Source organism: Xenopus tropicalis, chromosome 9 (assembly GCF_000004195.4).
Source record: "Xenopus tropicalis strain Nigerian chromosome 9, UCB_Xtro_10.0, whole genome shotgun sequence".
NCBI lineage: Eukaryota > Metazoa > Chordata > Amphibia > Anura > Pipidae > Xenopus > Xenopus tropicalis.
This window is the reverse complement of record NC_030685.2, coordinates 81,658,286-81,676,958: the sequence shown is the minus strand read 5'-3', so window position 1 is coordinate 81,676,958 and position 18,673 is coordinate 81,658,286. Positions and strand designations below refer to the sequence as shown.

The window sequence follows — 18,673 nt, the reverse complement described above, 5'->3', positions numbered from 1 at the left end:
CCTTTTCTCTGTAATAATAAAACAGTACCTTGTAATTGATCCCAACTAAGATATAAATAATCCGTATTGGATGAACAACAATCCTATTGGAGTTAATGTTTTATTGATTTTTTAGTAGACTTAAGGTATGAAGATCCAAATTACGGAAAGACCCCTTATCCGGAATACCCTTGGTCCCGAGCATTCTGGATAACGGGTCCTATACCTGTATATATATTTTGTTTTATTAGTGACGTGATTTTTATTTAAATGACAATAACATGAAAAAATATAAAACAAACCCTTTGGCCTTTGTCAGAGTGCTCCTCGAGTTTATTTGCTGTGTATATGGAACACAATGATACAAGTGAGTCCCCCAGTGCTTACGCCAGCAAGTTCCTAACAGCATTGACTTGGCAGCAAACCTTTGCCCTTGTTATTATTTAGCAAATTGTTATTGACTTGTCAGCGGTAAGCGCCTGCCCATCACTCGTCGGCTGAAGATATCATCAAACAGTCGGCAAACTGAAAGCATTTTGTGAGCGTTTGGAATCAATTACACGATGAGACCGAGCTGTTTATTCTGTAGCCGGGGGGCTCGGCCACTTATTCATGTACCTGGTTAGAACATCCAGTGCAACAGAGAGATTCGTGATCAAAGTATCTGAAAAAATGCCATTTGGGAGGTTCCTCTGAATACGGGATTAAGGCTTTGGCTTCAAAGCAGTGGGGCCCCTATTGGTGGGGTTGGCATTTGGAGTGGTGCCCGGATGGCTCAGCCTAGTTAGAGATTTGGGGAGAAGGCCTATTGGCTCTAGATAGATACACCTGAGAGCCCGGCTTGAGGGTCCGTTAGGAAGAGATTAAGGAGCAGAAGGAAATTGCTGGCCTGGATATTCTTGGTTCCGTGGCTGAATGCCTGGCACACCAATATTTTCATATATTTTTAACTTTCATATTCAATAAGAGGTGCCTTGGCCAAATATAGGGTTTTCAAGGGGCTTTAAGCTGATAAAGTACAACAACAAATCTCCCTGTAGATTGTAAGCTCTTTTGGGCAGGGCCCTCTTCACCTCTTGTATCGGTTATTGGTTGCTTTATATGTTACTCTGTATGCCCAATGTATGTAACCCACTTATTGTACAGCGCTGCGGGATATGTTGGCGCTTTATAAACAAATAATAATAATTATATTAACCAATGCCCTAAAGGGTTTGTCAATGCAGAGTGTAGACCGATGTTCTTCCCAGATTTGATCCTTGAGGAACTTGTATATTCAGCACTGTACATTTACTCGGCAAGGATGGCAAATAGTGCAAGAACTTACAAATAAATATTGTTAATTATGAATATACAGTGACATGGAGATGGGGAGATGAAGGGGTAAAGGAGGTTCCTACCCAAGAACCTTACAATGGAAGGAGTGAGAGGTGGAAATGTAAAATGGGCAGAGGGTCAGTGTTATCAGGAGACAACTTGCCTGTATGTATTTGGAGTATGGCAACAAACTTTTGGGTATGAGATTATTATATCGTTCCTGAAAGAGATCTGCACCCATAGTGTAAAAGCTGGAAATAGTAGGAATAATAAAAGGTATTGTGTTTTCATTTAAAAGGCTTATCTGGCTTCTGTCTTCTACTCAATGCACATAGTGGCACGCCATATGGATCAAAAGTGTTTGCAATCCCAGACCCACGTAGGCCAATGGGCGAAGAGCATAGCTTGTGCTAACCATGAAAACTGACCTAACGCGTTTCGCTGGTAAATCAGGGGCGTAGCAAGATTCCACCTACAGTATCTCTTTATCTACTTGTCTGTGACCCCAATCACTATATATTTGGTGTCCCCTTTTGAAGCATCATTCTGGGATTTCAACCACATCTTATGTGTCATTTTTGGGTTTGATTCCAAATTGGGTTTCAGAAATTTGAAATATGTTAGAGGTATGTTTTTCCAAAAATGTTATATAAGGGTAACAAACAGAATGATAATGTAGGGTTTGGTCACAAGGTATCAGAGCTGGACTCCTGCCATCACCCCCTGCTATACCCAAGTGATAGAAGAAGGTGCAGCCTGGTAATTGAGCCTGTGTAGTTATACGGATACAGATAGGGACAAGGGACAAGGATTTTATATATATAAATGGATAGGTACTTTATATAATTACTGGCATTGGTACATTTATAAACAGAAGCTTTGTTTTTGGATAGCCTGTATCTGGTAATATCTGGTAATACTGATATATACTGTATATATACTGATATGTTGAACCTAACTGGTTATGATCCATTCATCATGGTTTTGTGTTTAGTCTACAGACCCGTGGAGGAAAGGTTTTGCTTGGGACCTATGCCCCCCGTGTCTCAGCTGTGCAACATTCCATGTTCCTCTGACTGCCTGCTCACTCCATGGTCTGCCTGGGGGCCCTGTACCCATGAAAACTGTCTTGATCCTCAGGGAAGAAAAGGTAGGTCTTACTGTCCTTATTTTAATTAACAAACTGCTTGTGACATGGACTGCATTATTAATGACATTCAATGCTGTTCATTTACACTTACGCTAGTAATGGGAATGGGTTTTATAAATGACTAATAAGTGAATAGAAGAGGGCATGGATAGTATGTTATGAAATATAACATAAGCAATACAAATATAGCTGCCAGATACGTAGGTTACAGAGAGATGCGATATAGAAAGTAAATTCTGATGTGGGGTGAAATACCAGTCTAGCCAGTAAAATACCAGCCAGGGTATTATAAATTTACCGACAATGTAGTCCTTAATCTTCTGCCTCTGGCCTGCCCCAATTCCACCCTCACTCCGCCTCCTTCCCGCCCCTCACTCCGCCTCCATCCCGACCATTACTTCTTTCACCCTGCAATTCCCTCTGGTTTTCCCGACAGCTCAGCAGCTCCGCCCCCATTCACATCCTAGTCCTGCCCCGATGTACCATAGCTCCACCCATTTTCAGCTTCAGCCCCTGCCTCAACATCATTGGTCAGTAAGGGGCCATGAAAAGGGGGCGTGGAAAAGATGGCAACCCTATTCAGAAGTCACCAAAAAATTACAGTTGCAGCTGAGAAGACAGTTGCCTGAGAATATTATACTATAATATTGAGTTGAACTTCCAACTTTAGATCAGATCTTTTCCATTAACCGCTATACTGCTGAATAGCGATGAGCGAATCTGTCCCGTTTCGCTTTGCCATAAAATTCACGAAACGGCGAAAAATTTGTGAAACACATTTGTCGTGCAACTTTTTTGTCGCCCTCGTCTTTTTTGTTACCCACGCCTATTTTTTTTGTTGCCCACATCTTGAAGCGGCTATTTTTTTTGTCGACCGTGGGTTTTTTGAAGCAACCGCCCCCATTTTGATGCAACCTTGCCCTTTTTGCCGTGTGATAAAAAAAATTCTGCACACCAAATTTTTTGCGGCAAATTTTCACGGAAGTTTCGCGAAACATTTCGCCAATGGGGAAATTCGGAAATTCGCTGCAAATCCATGCCTTCTCATCACTAAATCTATCCTTTGGGATAGGTTCAGTGCATCCCTAGTAAAAAGGATAATTCTCTGGCACTAAAGAGTCCTATATACTTGCCCTGAACTATAGGTCTCTGTATAGTAATAAAAGGGACTGTTAAACAATGTCCATGTCTGGCCAAAATGCTGATTCTTGCTTCACAGGTTTTACCAATTTGTGGGAAATGTACTAATTGGTCCACGGTTGCATCTCAGTGTCGGGGGGCAACGAGTGTGTGTGTTGGGGAAGAATGGGGTCAGAAACATGGGGAATTATTTGTTGCACTTCTAAATGACCCCCAGTGATCTTGGTTGTTTGGCCAAGATGATATATTTTTAGAACCGGCTTTGAGGCGCGGATTGAGAAGTAAGGAAAAATATAGGAAAAAAAGTGTTAATGCCAGAGAAGAATAACAGGGCCTGCTTCATATTTTGCAGGATTCAGATCAAGAAAAAGGAATATTATCGTTGAACCAATGGGACCCGAGGGAACCTGTTCTCATCTAGTAGAGTCGATCCCGTGCGATGATCCCACGTGCTACAACTGGGTCATTTCTGGGGAACCATATTGTGTGCCGGAAAATAAAGAATGTGGTCATGGAAAGTACCAGCTGAACACCTCGTGTGAGAACCAGGACGGTAGGTTTCCATTGGGGAGATCCTCCAACTTTCTTGCCTAACCCAGTGCTGCTGTTCTTGTTATCTTCATGTAATACAGGGGTCCCCAACCTTTCTTACTCGTGAGACTCAGTCAAATGTAAAAAGACTTGGGGAGCAACACAAGCACCATAAAAGTCCATGGAGGTGCCAAATAAGGGCTGTGATTGGCTATTAGGGGCCTCTATGCACCCTATCAGCTTACAGGGGCTTTATGTGGTAGGAAATCTTGTTTTTATTCAACCAAAACTTGCCCCCAAGTCAGGAATTCAAAAATAACTCCCTGGTTTGGGGGCACTGAGAGCAACATCGAACAACGTGTATATTCGATATTAATAGCCCTACTTAGTTCTTCAGTAGACCAGGGTCATTAGCACTGTGTTGAAAATAATGACTTATAAGAGAGTAATTTGATTGACATTGAGCCACTTTTGTTTTTCTCATTGCAAAGTTTCGCTGTTTCTGTCGGTATATATAGTTCTTGTGTTTATAACAGTATATTCCTTAGCGCTTTATCTTTGTCCCTGTGGTGTCCCTGAGATAAGATCCGAATGTATTGTTTCTTAAACACCAAGATAAACCCAGTCTATTATTCTGTTTCTTTAGCACCTGCTTTCCTTTAGAAATCCTTGAGCGTTTATATGTGTGATTGTTAGGAACGGTTTCTCCTCTGCTTTAGTTCAGGGTAACGATAAGGAGTGAAGTTCTCATTGTCTTTGTGTTGCAGGGAATGTTGAAGTGTCATCTATGTGCTTACTTACCAGTATGTGTCAAATATAAACTAAACAGGACTATATATATATGTTGCTATAGTGGTGCCATGGGACCATTAATCAATTAGGTTTATGGTTGGCCAACTTATACTTCTTGAGAACATCGGTCAAACTAGAATTGAAGGAGCTGCTACAAGATCAGACGTTCTTGTGAGGGATTATAGTGGCTGAGTCCTTCAAACGAGGACTGAAATCATACTAACAGGTACAGAAAGACAAAAGTACAGGAACAGGATCAAGGTGAAGAGGTTACTAGACAGTCAGGACTGAGCAGATGAAGAATTGGTGATGGGGCAGAGCAGGATTGAAAGGGAGAAGGTCTGGAGCAGGAACAGGGGAGAGAACAAGGACAGGTTCAAGAGCAAGAAACAGAAAACTAGGGTCATGCCACAGTACTCAGAATAGGCCAATGCTCAGGCACAGGATGTGAGGTGAACTGGCTTTTATAGAGCAGAACCAGCTCTCATTGGCTGGCCAACCCACCCTATAAGTGTGCAGGGACAGAATGTGAAAGCCAAGTGAAACCGAAGATAATAGTGTGAAAGAGAAAAGCGTTTGTCAGCTGCTCTGCTCGCCCAGCGCTTAAGGAGAGCAGACAACAACCAGAAGGTCCCAGGTTCAAGATCCAGATGAGTCTTACAATTCTGTCCTGAAGGACCAACTGTGATCAAACAGGATTAAAGACAGACCATTGAGACTTAGTTCCAGTGTCTAGATGGTCCTATGGCTAAAAATAGTCTAATTGTTTAACTGTGGTATATTATTATTATGTACATTCATAAAACAGAAACCACATGCTGCCTGTATAGGATACTTATAGGTCAATATTTCAGCTCAACATTTGTCCTGTAGGTAAATCATCCTTATTCTGTCAGTTTGGTAAATATACCGTCCCTTGTATTAGAGATGTGTAGGTCAGAAAAAACTGAACCCGCACCCGACTCGCAAAATGTTGCCATTGTAGGACCCAAATCTTTCCCCTCTTAATGCTACTTCTGTGTGTGCCTTAGGTTCCAAGGCAGGGAAACTTCCGGAGCAGAGGAAGAATGTACTCCCCCAATTGATCCTATACCCAACTCAAACCCACAATGGTTGCCGAAATTTCAACTAGGGATGCACCGGGGTTAAATTGTCAGGTGAAATTTTTTTCCGCTACTCGGCAATTTTTAACCCCTTCCAATCCTAATTAGCACTAGTGATGAGCGAATTTTTTCACCAGGCATGGATTTGCAGTGAATTTCCACATTTCGGCACTGGCAAATTGTTTTGTGCGTCAAATTGGGCACGGTCGCGCAAAAAAAAGGTGTGGTCGCGTAAACAAAAACACGGGCGACAAAAAAAAATAGTGAGACAAATGCTTTTCGCCGTTTCGCGAATTTTCTTGCCATTTTGCGAATTTAATGGTGAAGCAAAATGGGACAGATTTGCTCATCACTAATTACCACATGTTAATTAGGATTCGGTTCGGGATTCGGCCAGATCCTTCAGAGTGGGTTTGGGGGTTCGGCGAATCCAAAAAAGTGGGTTCGGTGCATCCCTAATTTCAACCCTAACCCTCCTGATCTAAGTGTAAACCCACGATAGCACGTGATGTCGATCAACCCGCTCATCACTACTTTCTACCTCTTTTTCCCCTCCATCTTTGCCCCGGGCCGAACCGAATCCCAATCCTAATTAGCATAAATTAGCACATGCTAATTAGCATTCAGAAAGGGTTAAATTGTCAGGTGAAAAAAAATTTCGCCATGCTGCTATTTTTAACCCCTTCCAATCCTAATTAACACATGTTAATTAGGATTCAGAATCGGATCGGGATTCGGCCGGATCCTTCAGAGTGGGTTCGGGGGTTGGGCCGAATCCTTTAAAGTGGGTTTGGACAAAAAAGTGGGTTCGGTGCATCCCTAATTTCAACCCTAACCCTCCTGATCTAAGTGTAAACCCACGGTTAGCACGTCAACCCGCGTATCACTACTTTCTACCGCTTTTTCTCCTCCATCTTTGTCCCGGGCTGAACCGAATCCCAATTAGCATAAATTAGCACATGCTAATTAGTATTCGGAAAGGGTTAAATTGTCAAGTGAAATAAAAGCTAATACTTGGACTTTGGTTCAATACGAATATATCAAATATATGAATTTCAGATGTGACGGGCACCTCAATTAAAGTCCCCCTACACGGGCCGATAAGCTGCCGAATTGGTCCAAGGGACCGATATCGGCTGCTTGTCGGCTCGTGTAGGGGCAGAAATGAGGGGCCTGCCCGACCGATATCTGGCCTAAAATTGGCCAGATATCGATTGGCCAGGTTAGAAAATTCAGTCTGATTCAGACCGCATCGGCTCGTTGATGCGGTCCCCGAACCGACTGCCCCATTGCCGCCAATATAATTCAATCGTTTGGCCCCAGGGGCTCCTCGATATCGCCCACCCATAGGTGGGGATATCGAGTGAAGATCCACTCGCTTGGCGACCTCGCCAAGCGAGCGAATCTCAACGTGTATGGGCGCCTTAAGTCTCTTTTCTGTGACTATCTGGCCAAGTTTACCTTTCCATACTGCATAATTATCTTCCAAGGCCTCGTCATTTATTTTGTCAGTATAATATTGGCACTTGTTACACTCTCATTCCACCTTATCTCATTCGGTAGATTTAAAATGCACCCTTTATTAAACCATATAAAATTTGCGCAAGTTCTGAGAGCAGCCAGTAGGCACGCTAAGAGATAGAGCGATAAATATTCCTGCAGCTGTTTACTAGTCATCAGGCTTCGCGGCACTTCCCTGCGAGTTGATATTTCATTTTTATGATTGGCTGTCTTTTTTTCCGCTTTTTTTTTTTTGTTGCCGTGTCTTGTTCTGGAAGCGTACCAAATAATTACCGCACAAAGCAAACCGCGTGTCCCTTGACAACGACTACTTTTTGGCGGATTCCTCTCGCGTCGTGGCTTTAAAAGAAAGCTACAATTTAGCATAATGCCGGGTTTTTGTTAAAGAAACCGGTTGACGGCTCAGGCAGAAATACAATGCACATTTACTGGAAACGCCAGCGCTAACAAATTCAAATGAAGCGGATATTTGAGGGATATGAGTAACCAAAATCAAAGTTTCAAAATATATAACTTTAAAAATGGGATCTCTTGAGTAACAATAAGCCAGTAGAGTAAGTAGGACCTCTCAGGCCCTGGTGCCGGATGTGCAACGGGTCCCCCCACCCTTCCCCGGATGCATGTTTTGTCTCTAACTACTACTAGGGGGGGTCCAGTCTCCTTGGCAAAGCTCTACTGGTGCTGTTCTCTTTGATATTGGAGACACTTTCCTTTCTTAAGGTGCCCATACACCTTAAGATCCGCTCGCTTGGCAATGTCATCTTTTGAAAGATTCGGGACAGAAACGGGACAGATTCGCTCATCACTAGTTACAATATGTTGTACCAGCGGCAACCAGTTACATCCAAATATCTGGTTGTAGAATAGGACCCGAAATCCAACTCTATTAATGGCTTCTTATAGCAACACTATTTAATAGAACATTTCATCCAGGTCTTGAAGACCAGGTGTCAGACCTATTGCTGACCCCTAACTCCCTGTTCTTTGTTCATGAGATCATCACTTGAATGATTGTAGCTCTGAACACCCAAAGATCACAATGTCCTTCTGGTGTTTTGGTTACTGTGTATTACCAGAAGTCTAAGCAACTCATTGGTTCTTCTTCAAAAGATCACTAAACTGTAGTATCCCGTATCCTACAAAGAATATCTACTCATATATTATAGATGTATGGTGTCTCTCTGTACAGTGTGAAGCAACTTTGGAGGTTCTTCATAATATTTCTATATCTCTTTCCTATTTCTGGCTAGCCTTCCGAGGCACCTTAGTGTTTTTTTTTAAGGCATTTTGGGTGAGTCGCAGAATAGCAATGACAAAATGAATGACAAAATAGGTGTTATAGGTTTGATATTTTTAATAGCAAACCACGAGTGTGAAGGACGTTGTTTCTAGAGACAATAGAGCACAATATTACTGTACAGAATCAGCTATTCTTGGCCACGGCCAACATGCGACGAACAACATCTGCCGCCGTAATTAGCCAGTTACACATTTCATCCGGAAATGATAATAAAAGAGAGAATGAAGCCAATTATTTTATTCTGTGTAAGTGATGGGTATGGGGATATTATAACCTTACGTTTGAGAGATTACATATTTAAATGTAAAATATTGAAATTCTAATATTAAAGAGCAAAGAAATCAAATCAGCCCTGTAAGTTCCCTCTCAAACTGCATTGCTTTCATCTCATTTATCTGAGAATTCAGATCAGATCAGCAATGTTCCTTTCCAGGCCCAGGCCAAGCAATGTTGGTGCCAAAGGTCCAGCAGCCAGGTATCCCCCCGCCACCAGTCACTTGGATTCACCAACTACTAAAGCAAATAAAGTGCTGTCTTGTATAAAAAAAGGGCATTGACTCAAGGGATGAAACATAATTTTGCCCCTTTATAGGTCCCTGGTAAGGCCTCACCTTGAGTATGGGGGGCAGTTTTGGGCTCCAGTCCTTAAGAAGGATATTAATGAGCTGGAGAGAGTGCAGAGACTGCAACTAAACTGGTAAAGGGGATGGAAGGGTTAAACTATGAGGTTAGACTGTCAGGGTTGGGGTTGTTTTCTCTGGAAAAGAGGCGCTTGTGAGGGGACATGATTACTCTGTACAAGTACATTAGAGGGGATTATAGGCAGATGGGGGGGTTCTTTTTTCCCATAAAAACAATCAACGCACCAGAGGCCCCTCTTTAGGTTAGAACAACGGAGTTTCCATTTGAAGCAGTGTAGAAGGTTCCTACGTTGACGGCAGTGAGGTTGGGGAATGCCCTGCCGGGGGATGTTGGGTAGGGGGTTCCTCACGTTGAGGGCAGTGAGGGGGTTGGGGAATGCCCTGCCGGGGGATGTTGGGTAGGGGGTTCCTCACGTTGAGGGCAGTGAGGTTGGGGAATGCCCTGCCGGGGGATGTTGGGTAGGGGGTTCCTCACGGTGAGGGCAGTGAGTTTGGGGAATGCCCTGCCGGGGGATGTTGGGTAGGAAGTTCCTCAGGGTGAGGGCAGTGAGGTTGGGGAATGCCCTGCCGGGGGTGTTGGGTAGGGGGTTCCTCACGGTGAGGGCAGTGAGGTTGGGGAATGCCCTGCTGGGGGATGTTGGGTAGGGGGTTCTTCACGATGAGGGCAGAGAGGTTGGGGAATTTCCTGCCGGGGGATATTGGGGGGCAGATTCTGTTAATGCCTATAAGAGGGGCCTGGATGAGTCATTGAACAAGCATAGTATCCAAGGCTAATGTGATACTAAAACCTACAGCCCCGCTATATGCCTCCACCACTTCTTCTCGCTCACATCCCCTCACTAGCTCACTGCCCCCTCTTTGTTGTTGCCCCACTCCATCTGCCCTACTCCTAGTTCCAGCTCTGTTCCTTGTCTTGCCACAAATCTGACCTTTAAGATAAACTTTCATGGGTATGTAGATATTCTTCCCAGACCTCGCTCAAACTGACCTTCAGGCTAGGCTGCCCCAGCCACGTCTCCAAGCCCCACTAAAGGAGCCCCACATATTAGGAGCCGCTGGTTTAAATGGATCCACCTGAGCATTCCAAGCAATTGGTTTTAGCTATTTATGGGGCATTCAATTTGGGAAAGGGGAGTTAATGATTTTGAAAGGACAAGTTTCGGAGAATTAATGTCAATTCCTGATTCTCATTTCCAGCGTGAAATGCGCTCGGCTCAGATGTATAATCAGCATCATTTTGCAGCAGCAAATGGCTGACATTACAAAATAGGTAATAAAGCATAGTTCATAAAGCTGAGACCTCACTTTAAAAAGCCGTATATCTTTTACTGCAGCACAATGCGGTTTGATAGCCAGCTTTCACAGGCGGCGGCTTTACGGCTGAGAATCGTCTCCACCGGCTGGATCACAGAAAGAAAATATTCAAATTGAGAGCTATTTCAGAAAGACCTATAGTTAATCTAACTTCCCAAGCCTAATTGGATTCCAACAAGCAGTGAAAGCGCAGCGCGGCAAATTCATAAATTATATATGGGGGTATTATTGTGCCGGGGGTTTCTAATTTACTTTCCTCTTCTCAAGCACATTGATACGCGTTTCACCTTTGAACCGTTTATTTATTACAATTCTACTCAAATGAGCGGGCTGCGGCGTCCAATGCACTAGTGCATAAATGATTCCAATAAATATTAAAGCGACTCGGGGAACGCAATTTCCGTAACTTCCCTCCGCTCTGCGTTCATCCTGGCTGGTTCTGCTGCGGCTCCGGAATCTCTAGAAACGGCAGCATTACATTTATAGATTGTGTGTATAAAATGCAAAGTTATTGGAGTGCAAGCTTGGGCGACCAAGGCTGGCCAGATAAGGGGCTTTCAATGTGCAAAAATGTATTTTAATTTAGCCTTAGATTGATTGGGTGGCCGGGGTCATCCTGCTCGCGAGTCTGGCAAGATATCATATCCTGGTGCTAGAAATTGGAAGCAATGGATAAGGGGTTTAATTATTTGGATTTTATTAAAGTAGAAGTAAAGATAAAAAATAAGTAAGCTTTATCAGAAAGCTGTAAATACAGCCCTATGCAATCACAGAAATGCTGCATAGAGTCCTCTATCTAAAGAAACACAGGATTTCTTGTCTCCTTTTATGTAAACATGTTCTTGGGTATCAGACTTCCTCTCCTTTAGGGTTACTTCAGGTTTAGGGCACAAGTCTGTGCAGCTCTCTCCCTCTACCCCTACCTTTTTTTGCTCCCCACTCCCATAAGAATTCATAAGAATTCACACCCCCTCCCATAAGAATGTGTGATCTGAGTTACCAACAGCTACAGCAGTAAGCTACTGAGACTGAGCTAAAATTGCAGCTGCTATCTTAAACAAACAGAGGGAGCTTCTAGGGCTGTCTACTCAGGTATGGTAAAGCTTCCTGCAGATAAAATATAGTGTTCTATGTGGTACTAATATGGCGAATCTATTAGCAATGACTGCTTTGCCATCTGATTTGTTTAGAACAGTAATCCCCAACCAGTGGCAAATGAGCAACATGTTGCTCACTGCCTAGGCTTGCTACCTGTCTGGTTTTAACCCAGACAGCCCGGTTTTCAGAAAGGCTTTCTTGGTTGGTCAAAACCTCCCACCCGGCTTCACAAATTAGGAAACCGGGCAGGATTCACTGAAATCAACGACCAATCGCAGACCGTCACGACATAGCCCCGCCCCTGTGACATCACTTCTCTGCCTCTTCCCTGCCCCGTGACGTCCCCCCCGCCCCCTGCCTGCCAAAGAAAGCCAGCCGAGGTGGCAACCCTATCACTGCCCCCTTTGATGTTGCTCCCAGTGGCCTCAAAGTAGGTGCCCATTTTTAAATTCCTTGCTTGGAGGCAAGTTTTGGTTGCATAAAAACCCATTCTAATGCCAAGTAGAGCCTCCTGTAGGCTGCCAGTCCATATAGGGGCTACCAAATAGCCAATCACAGTCCTTATTTGGTACCCCCAAAGAGCTTTTTTCATGCTTGTGTGGCTCACCAACACTTTTTATATCTGCGTGGGGCTCACAAATGAAAAAGGGTTGGGGATCCCTGGTTTAGAACCAGTTCTTTCCTATCTCAGAGCTATATATAAAAACACAGAGTTAAGATTTTGACTTTACATCCTCTTTAAGCAACTGTTTCACATAAATATATTAAGCCAAAGAGCAAATCCAAAGTGTCAAGTTTCCATGCCAAAATAATACTTGCTATCAGCAAAAGAAAGCAACCAGCCCCATCTGTAATGCATATTTTGTTGGCTCTCTCTCCATAGAAGGACATCTAGAGCCATTCTATCAATTTCCTAATTTGGCACCATCCTCTCGCTGTGGAATAATACATTAGAAAAGTTTGCCATGGAACCGCTGTAAAGTATCTTTATGAATATTCATAGAAGAAGTTGGACAGAGGATTCATACCTCATGAAGAAACTTCTTTCTTCTTTTTAGAAAGTATTGTAGGCTGTAAAAGGGATCATGTCTAAAGCTCTTGATGAATCGAAAGAGATGTTCCATAGAATGTGTGATGGCCAAAAATTTTAGATATAATTATGCACTGAGGAACTAAGATGGTTGAAAATACATATTGAGGGAGCAGACCCTTAAAAAGCACAAAAAGCAAGAAAAACGAAGAGAAGATGCATCCCTTAAAGAACTTAGGTCATCTTGGTGACCCATTCAATGTATGACACCAGTTTAGCAGTGATATATGATTGGGTAAATGTGTAAATACTCATTAATCCTCACATCTACCCCTGGCTTGTCCCACAGTTTGGATAGCACTAATTTAGATGTAAAGCCCCACTTGGACCCTTATCCACACAGCTATAGAGTGTGGGATTTGTCCTGGGCGGGATCCTTCTTTTGGTCTCCATGCCATCAACAGGTCCTTGGGATTTTAGATGTCATCATCTACCCTTGGCTAGTACTTTGGATATCACTGATTTAGATGTAAAGCCCCACTTGGACCCTTATCCACACAGCTATAGATTGTGGGATTTGTCCTGGGCGGGATCCTTCTTTTGGTCTCCATGCCATCAACAGTGCCTTGCGATTTTAGATGTAACTCCTCCTGGGACTGTGTCTCCTCCTACACCTACGTCTTCAACTTTCTTCTTGTCAGGGACACTGCATCATCTACCCTTGGCTAGACCCACACTTTGGATAGCACTGATTTAGACGTAAAGCCCCACTTGGACCCTTATCCACACAACAATAGATTGTGGGATCTGTCCTGGGTGGGATCCTTCTTTTGGTCTCCATGCCATCAAGAGTGCCTTGGGATTTTAGATGTAACTCCTCCTGGGACTGTGTCTCCTCCTACACCTAGGTCTTCATCTTTCTTCAATTATATTAAAAAACGTGTTTATGAAAAATTTCAAAAAAATTTGCAAAAATATTCCTCCCATTGATGTCTATAGTATACAATAATCCTTATTGGATGCAAAACAATCCTGTTGGGTTTAATTAATGTTGTATTGATTTTTTTAGTAGACTTAAGGTATGGAGATCCAAATTAAAGACCCCTTATCCGGAATACCCTTCTGGATAACAGGTCCCATACCTGTATTTGGTGGTACAGGTATCGGACCCCTTATCCGGAAACCCGTTATCCAGAAAGCTCCGAATTACGGAATGCCCGTCTCCCATAGACTCCATTTTAATCAAATAATTCAGAATTTTAAAACTGATTTCCTTTTTCTATGTAGAAATAAAACAGAACCTTGTAATTGATTCCAACTAAGATATAATTAATCCTTATTGGATGCAAAACAATCCTATTGGGCTTAATTAATGTTTTATTGATTTCTTAGTAGACTTAAGGTATTGAGATCCAAATTACGGAAAGACCCCTTATCCGGAATACCCTTGGTCCAGAGCATTCTGGATAATGGGTCCTATACCTGTAATGGATTCTGTAGGTGAAGATGCTGCTCTGACGGACTCTTAAGTTTGATGAAGAGAGGGCAGTGAATAAAGTCCCATAGATTGCAATTCAAAGATATTTCATTTATCTAACAATATCCGAGAGAGATAAAATTCTTTCGTACACTGTCTTATAAACTCTTGGTTAGGACTTGGGTAGAAACTTCTCAAAATCAATTCTTTCCAACTCAGCAAAGGTGGAGAAGGTTTGTTGTATTAATAAACAAGGACAATTGCAAAGTTCTTGAAGATATATAATAAAAAGATGTAACTGTCATCAAGCAAACATGGCCGATCAAACGCCTCTTGAGGCGAAAATATCTATTTCTTTCTTTAAACTCGACCATCCGTCCGGTTGCATTTGATATACAGCTGGCAAGATGCAGATAAAACATCCATTTACAAATCCACGGTATTTCCTATTTTAGACAAAATGATTAAAAACAGCTAAAGCATTAGCAGGAAAACGTCCATCCCCATTATAGTAATTATGAAAATGGTCGTCTAATTACCGCTCATTACTTTAGCTTCCCTGTCTATGACAAACGTTCTACCATTTTTCACATAAAATAGCTTGAGATGAAAGGACGGATACAATAAAACAAATTATAGTTTTTTTTTTGCATTCAATCACAATGTTGCCGAAAAAATATTATCGGAGAAGCTTCCACCAATAGCGGGTCTCCAAATCGTTTCTCTGTGCCCTCGGAGCCGCAATGGTCGGCGTAAGAAATTACATTTTAAGGGGCCGTAATGAACGGATAAATTATCTGTAAGGTTTGGATAATCAGCTACTGCTTCAGGTGCTTTAATTCAGGTCACCGGTGGCTTAATAATAAGCCCTTTGTTCCTCTGTTGGTTGACAGTGCAATTTATAGAGATAATTTGTGTTCTTTTCCCAATAATAAAAGAGTAGAATGTCTCGTCGGTTTTTGTGCAATTTGGCAAAGAGAAGAAAATGCAGACTCTTATTTGAACTCTTATTTATGTCTTATTTCTTCATGGAATGTGTATTTTTACATCTATGCGATTCCTATTCTGTCATGGAAAAGTCTCCCCGATGGAGCAAGATGGAGTTCCACCTGCTTGGCTTGGGTCCCTCTTGAGACAATACGCAGCAGAATAGTCATAATCATTATTTAGCTGTTCCTGGTGCACTTACTGTTGGATGGATATATCTCTCCAGAGTCGTTCTTTAATCTACTTCCTACAAACTGTGCTCAAATCATCACCATTAAGAACATTCTGATGCCGCCCAACTGAAGGGTCTTATCTAAACACCGGCTCTGTATGTCATTACCCCAGACTGCTGCTAGGATATATTGACTTTGTGAGGAGAACAGGAGAACTTTAATGAAGGCAGGCAGCTGTTGAATAACAGATTGGAAGATAAATAGGAGAGGTTCTGAGCTGAAAGATCTGTTCAAGTGTAGTTTATTGATTTGCAGGTCCATTATGGTTATTTACCTTTACCTGCTCTCCCCAAAGTAAAGCTAATGCTTAGGCACTATCCTACTATCTTTCAACTGTCGCCTCTCTTTATCTAAATCAAAATGTGTGCCTGTAAAGCTTCTCTTAGCTTTTCTGCATTGGCTTGATATCTTTACAGTAGGTTTGGGATATGTTATACCCATATGTTCCCCAAATAAACTCATGTTACATTGGGTCATCTCTCTCTAATTAGCCTTAGGATGCACCCATTGTTATCCCCAAATAAACTCATGTTACATTGGGCCATCTCTCTCTAATTTAGTCTTAAAATGCACCCATTGTTATCCCCAAATAAACTCATGTCACATTGGGCCATCTCTCTCTAATTTAGCCTTAAGATACACCCCTTGTTATCCCCAAATAAACTCATGTTACATTGGGCCATCTCTCTCTAATTTAGTCTTAAGATGCACCCATTGTTATCCCCAAATAAACTCATATTACTCTGGGCCATCTCTCTCTCTAGTTAGCCTTAGGATGCACCCATTGCTATCCCCAAAAAACGTATGTTACATTGGGCCATCTCTCTCTCTAATTAGCCTTAGGATGCACCCATTGTTATCCCCAAATAAACTCATGTTACATTGGGCCTTCTCTCTCTAATTGGCCTTAAGATGAACCCATTGTTACCCCCAAATAAACTCATGTTACATTGGGCCTTCTCTCTCTAATTGGCCTTAAGATGAACCCATTGTTACCCCCAAATAAACTCATGTTACATTGGGCCATCTCTCTCTAATTGGCCTTAGGATGCACCCATTGTTATCCCCAAATAAACTCATGTTACATTGGGCCATCTCTCTCTAATTGGCCTTAGGATGCACCCATTGTTATCCCCAAATAAACTCATGTTACATTGGGCCATCTCTCTCTAATTGGCCTTAGGATGCACCCCTTGTTAACCCCAAATAAACTCATGTTACATTGGGCCATCTCTCTCTAATTTAGCCTTAAGGTGGCCATACAAGTTACAATAACAATCTTTCCGTTGACCATTGGAACTGAATCCCCAGATATGCAGGTAGCAACAATAGAATTCTACCCCTATCTGACAATCCAGCATTTACCTACAGCCAATGCTCGTACAGACGACCGATATTCAAGGCTTTTGCCGCCTTCAGTTGCCTTGTCAACCCACCATAGTCGCACTGAATATTGTACGAAACCTCATTTTGTATGATAATATCAGCAAGGCACCTTTAGGATGCACACAATGTTATCTCCAAATAAATTCATGTTACACTGAATCATCTCTCTCTAATTTAGCCTTACCAATAGATAACTATGCAGCATAGCCTGATATCTCTCTCGTGGGTAACTCTGGATTTGTTTTCATGGAAACCAATTATTCTAACGTTTTCTCTCTTTCTAACACAGGACAAATTGTCTCAGATGACCTTTGTTTGGACAGTCCCCCTGTCCAACTGGTCTGTAAAGTGCCTTGCAGCCAAGATTGTGTGATTAGTGAGTGGTCGGACTGGTCACCGTGTTCCCATTCCTGCTCTTCTAAAAACAGCGAAGGGAAGCAGAGCAGGACCCGCTCTATTCTGGCGAATCCCGGGGAAGGTGAGTTGTTTTGGTTTCTGCTCATTATGAAACTGTTAGCGAAGCACGTCCCTATGGCTTGTAGAGAGAAAACAGATACTCAGCCCATCTGGCATTTACCTTCTTCTCTCAGCGACCCCTGGCTAATTTAGCTAATTGCATGCTAATCACAAAATCCTTCACTGCCAGGGATTTTTAATGGGATTTTTGACTAAATAAGTGATTTTTTGCAAGGTGGTCAGTAATGTGGTCTATTATGGCCTTTCATTTATTGTGCAAAGCCAGGCTGTTGACATTTTAATACACTGCAGTAAAATATATGCAGGTATTGTCTATGGCCACAAGTAGCGTTGAGCGAATTCTTTGGATTTCCCTGCGAAATTCCACATTTCGCCATTGAGAAATTGTTCCGCAAAACTGCTACCAAAATTTGCCACGTTAAAAAGAAAGAAACGGGCATTGACTTTAATGTATTTGGAGAAAAAGCTGTGGTTGTGCCAAAAAAGTCGTATCAGAAAAGTCGCATCAAAAAAGTTTAGTGTACAAAACAATTTTTTTTTTAGTTTCAGTTTCAGGAATTTTTCAGTGAAGCCAATCGGCACAGATTCACTCATCACTAGCCACAAGGGATATTATTCAATTTCTTCAAGTCAGTGATCCCCAACCAGTGGCTCAGGGGCAACATGTTGCTCCCCAACCCCTTGGATGTTGCTCTCAGTGCCCCCAAACCAGGGAGTTATTTTTGAATTCCTGACTTGGGGGCAAGTTTTGGTTGAATAAAAACAAGATTTCCTACCAAATAAAGCCCCTGTAAGCTGATAGGGTGCATAGAGACCCCTAATAGCCAATCACAGCCCTTATTTGGCTCCTCCATGAACTTTTATGGTGCTTGTGTTGCTCCCCAAGTCTTTTTACATTTGACTGTGTCTCATGAGTAAGAAACATTAGGGGTCCCTGGGTTAAGTGGATGATACCAAGTACTCATGTTTCCTAATCAAACTCCTCATCACTCCACTAATTGGTTGAATTTGGAAAACACCTCCGATTCTCCCCACTTCAATTTATAAAACTCTTCTTTTTGGCAGCTTTCATTTCCAAGGCATTTACATGTTACTTTTTTTGCTCAATTTTTCTCTTCCCCCCCCTTTATATATAAAGAACCTCGACATCCATTTGATTGACAATACAGATTACATTCCTTCTGTGGCTGAGACCTA

General features: G+C 42.3%; 1 protein-coding gene across 2 annotated transcripts in view; it reads left to right on the top strand.

Annotated features, from left to right (window-relative positions):
* thsd7b (thrombospondin type 1 domain containing 7B) overlaps window positions 1–18,673 on the top strand; it is a 267,106-nt gene that overhangs the window by 132,670 nt on the left and 115,763 nt on the right. For both annotated transcript variants that reach the window (XM_004912730.3, XM_002933951.4), the window contains exons 7-9: window positions 2,291–2,446; window positions 3,939–4,139; window positions 17,289–17,477. In XM_004912730.3, the coding sequence (XP_004912787.2) occupies window positions 2,291–2,446; window positions 3,939–4,139; window positions 17,289–17,477 (546 nt within the window). The remainder of the gene's footprint in view (window positions 1–2,290; window positions 2,447–3,938; window positions 4,140–17,288; window positions 17,478–18,673) is intronic.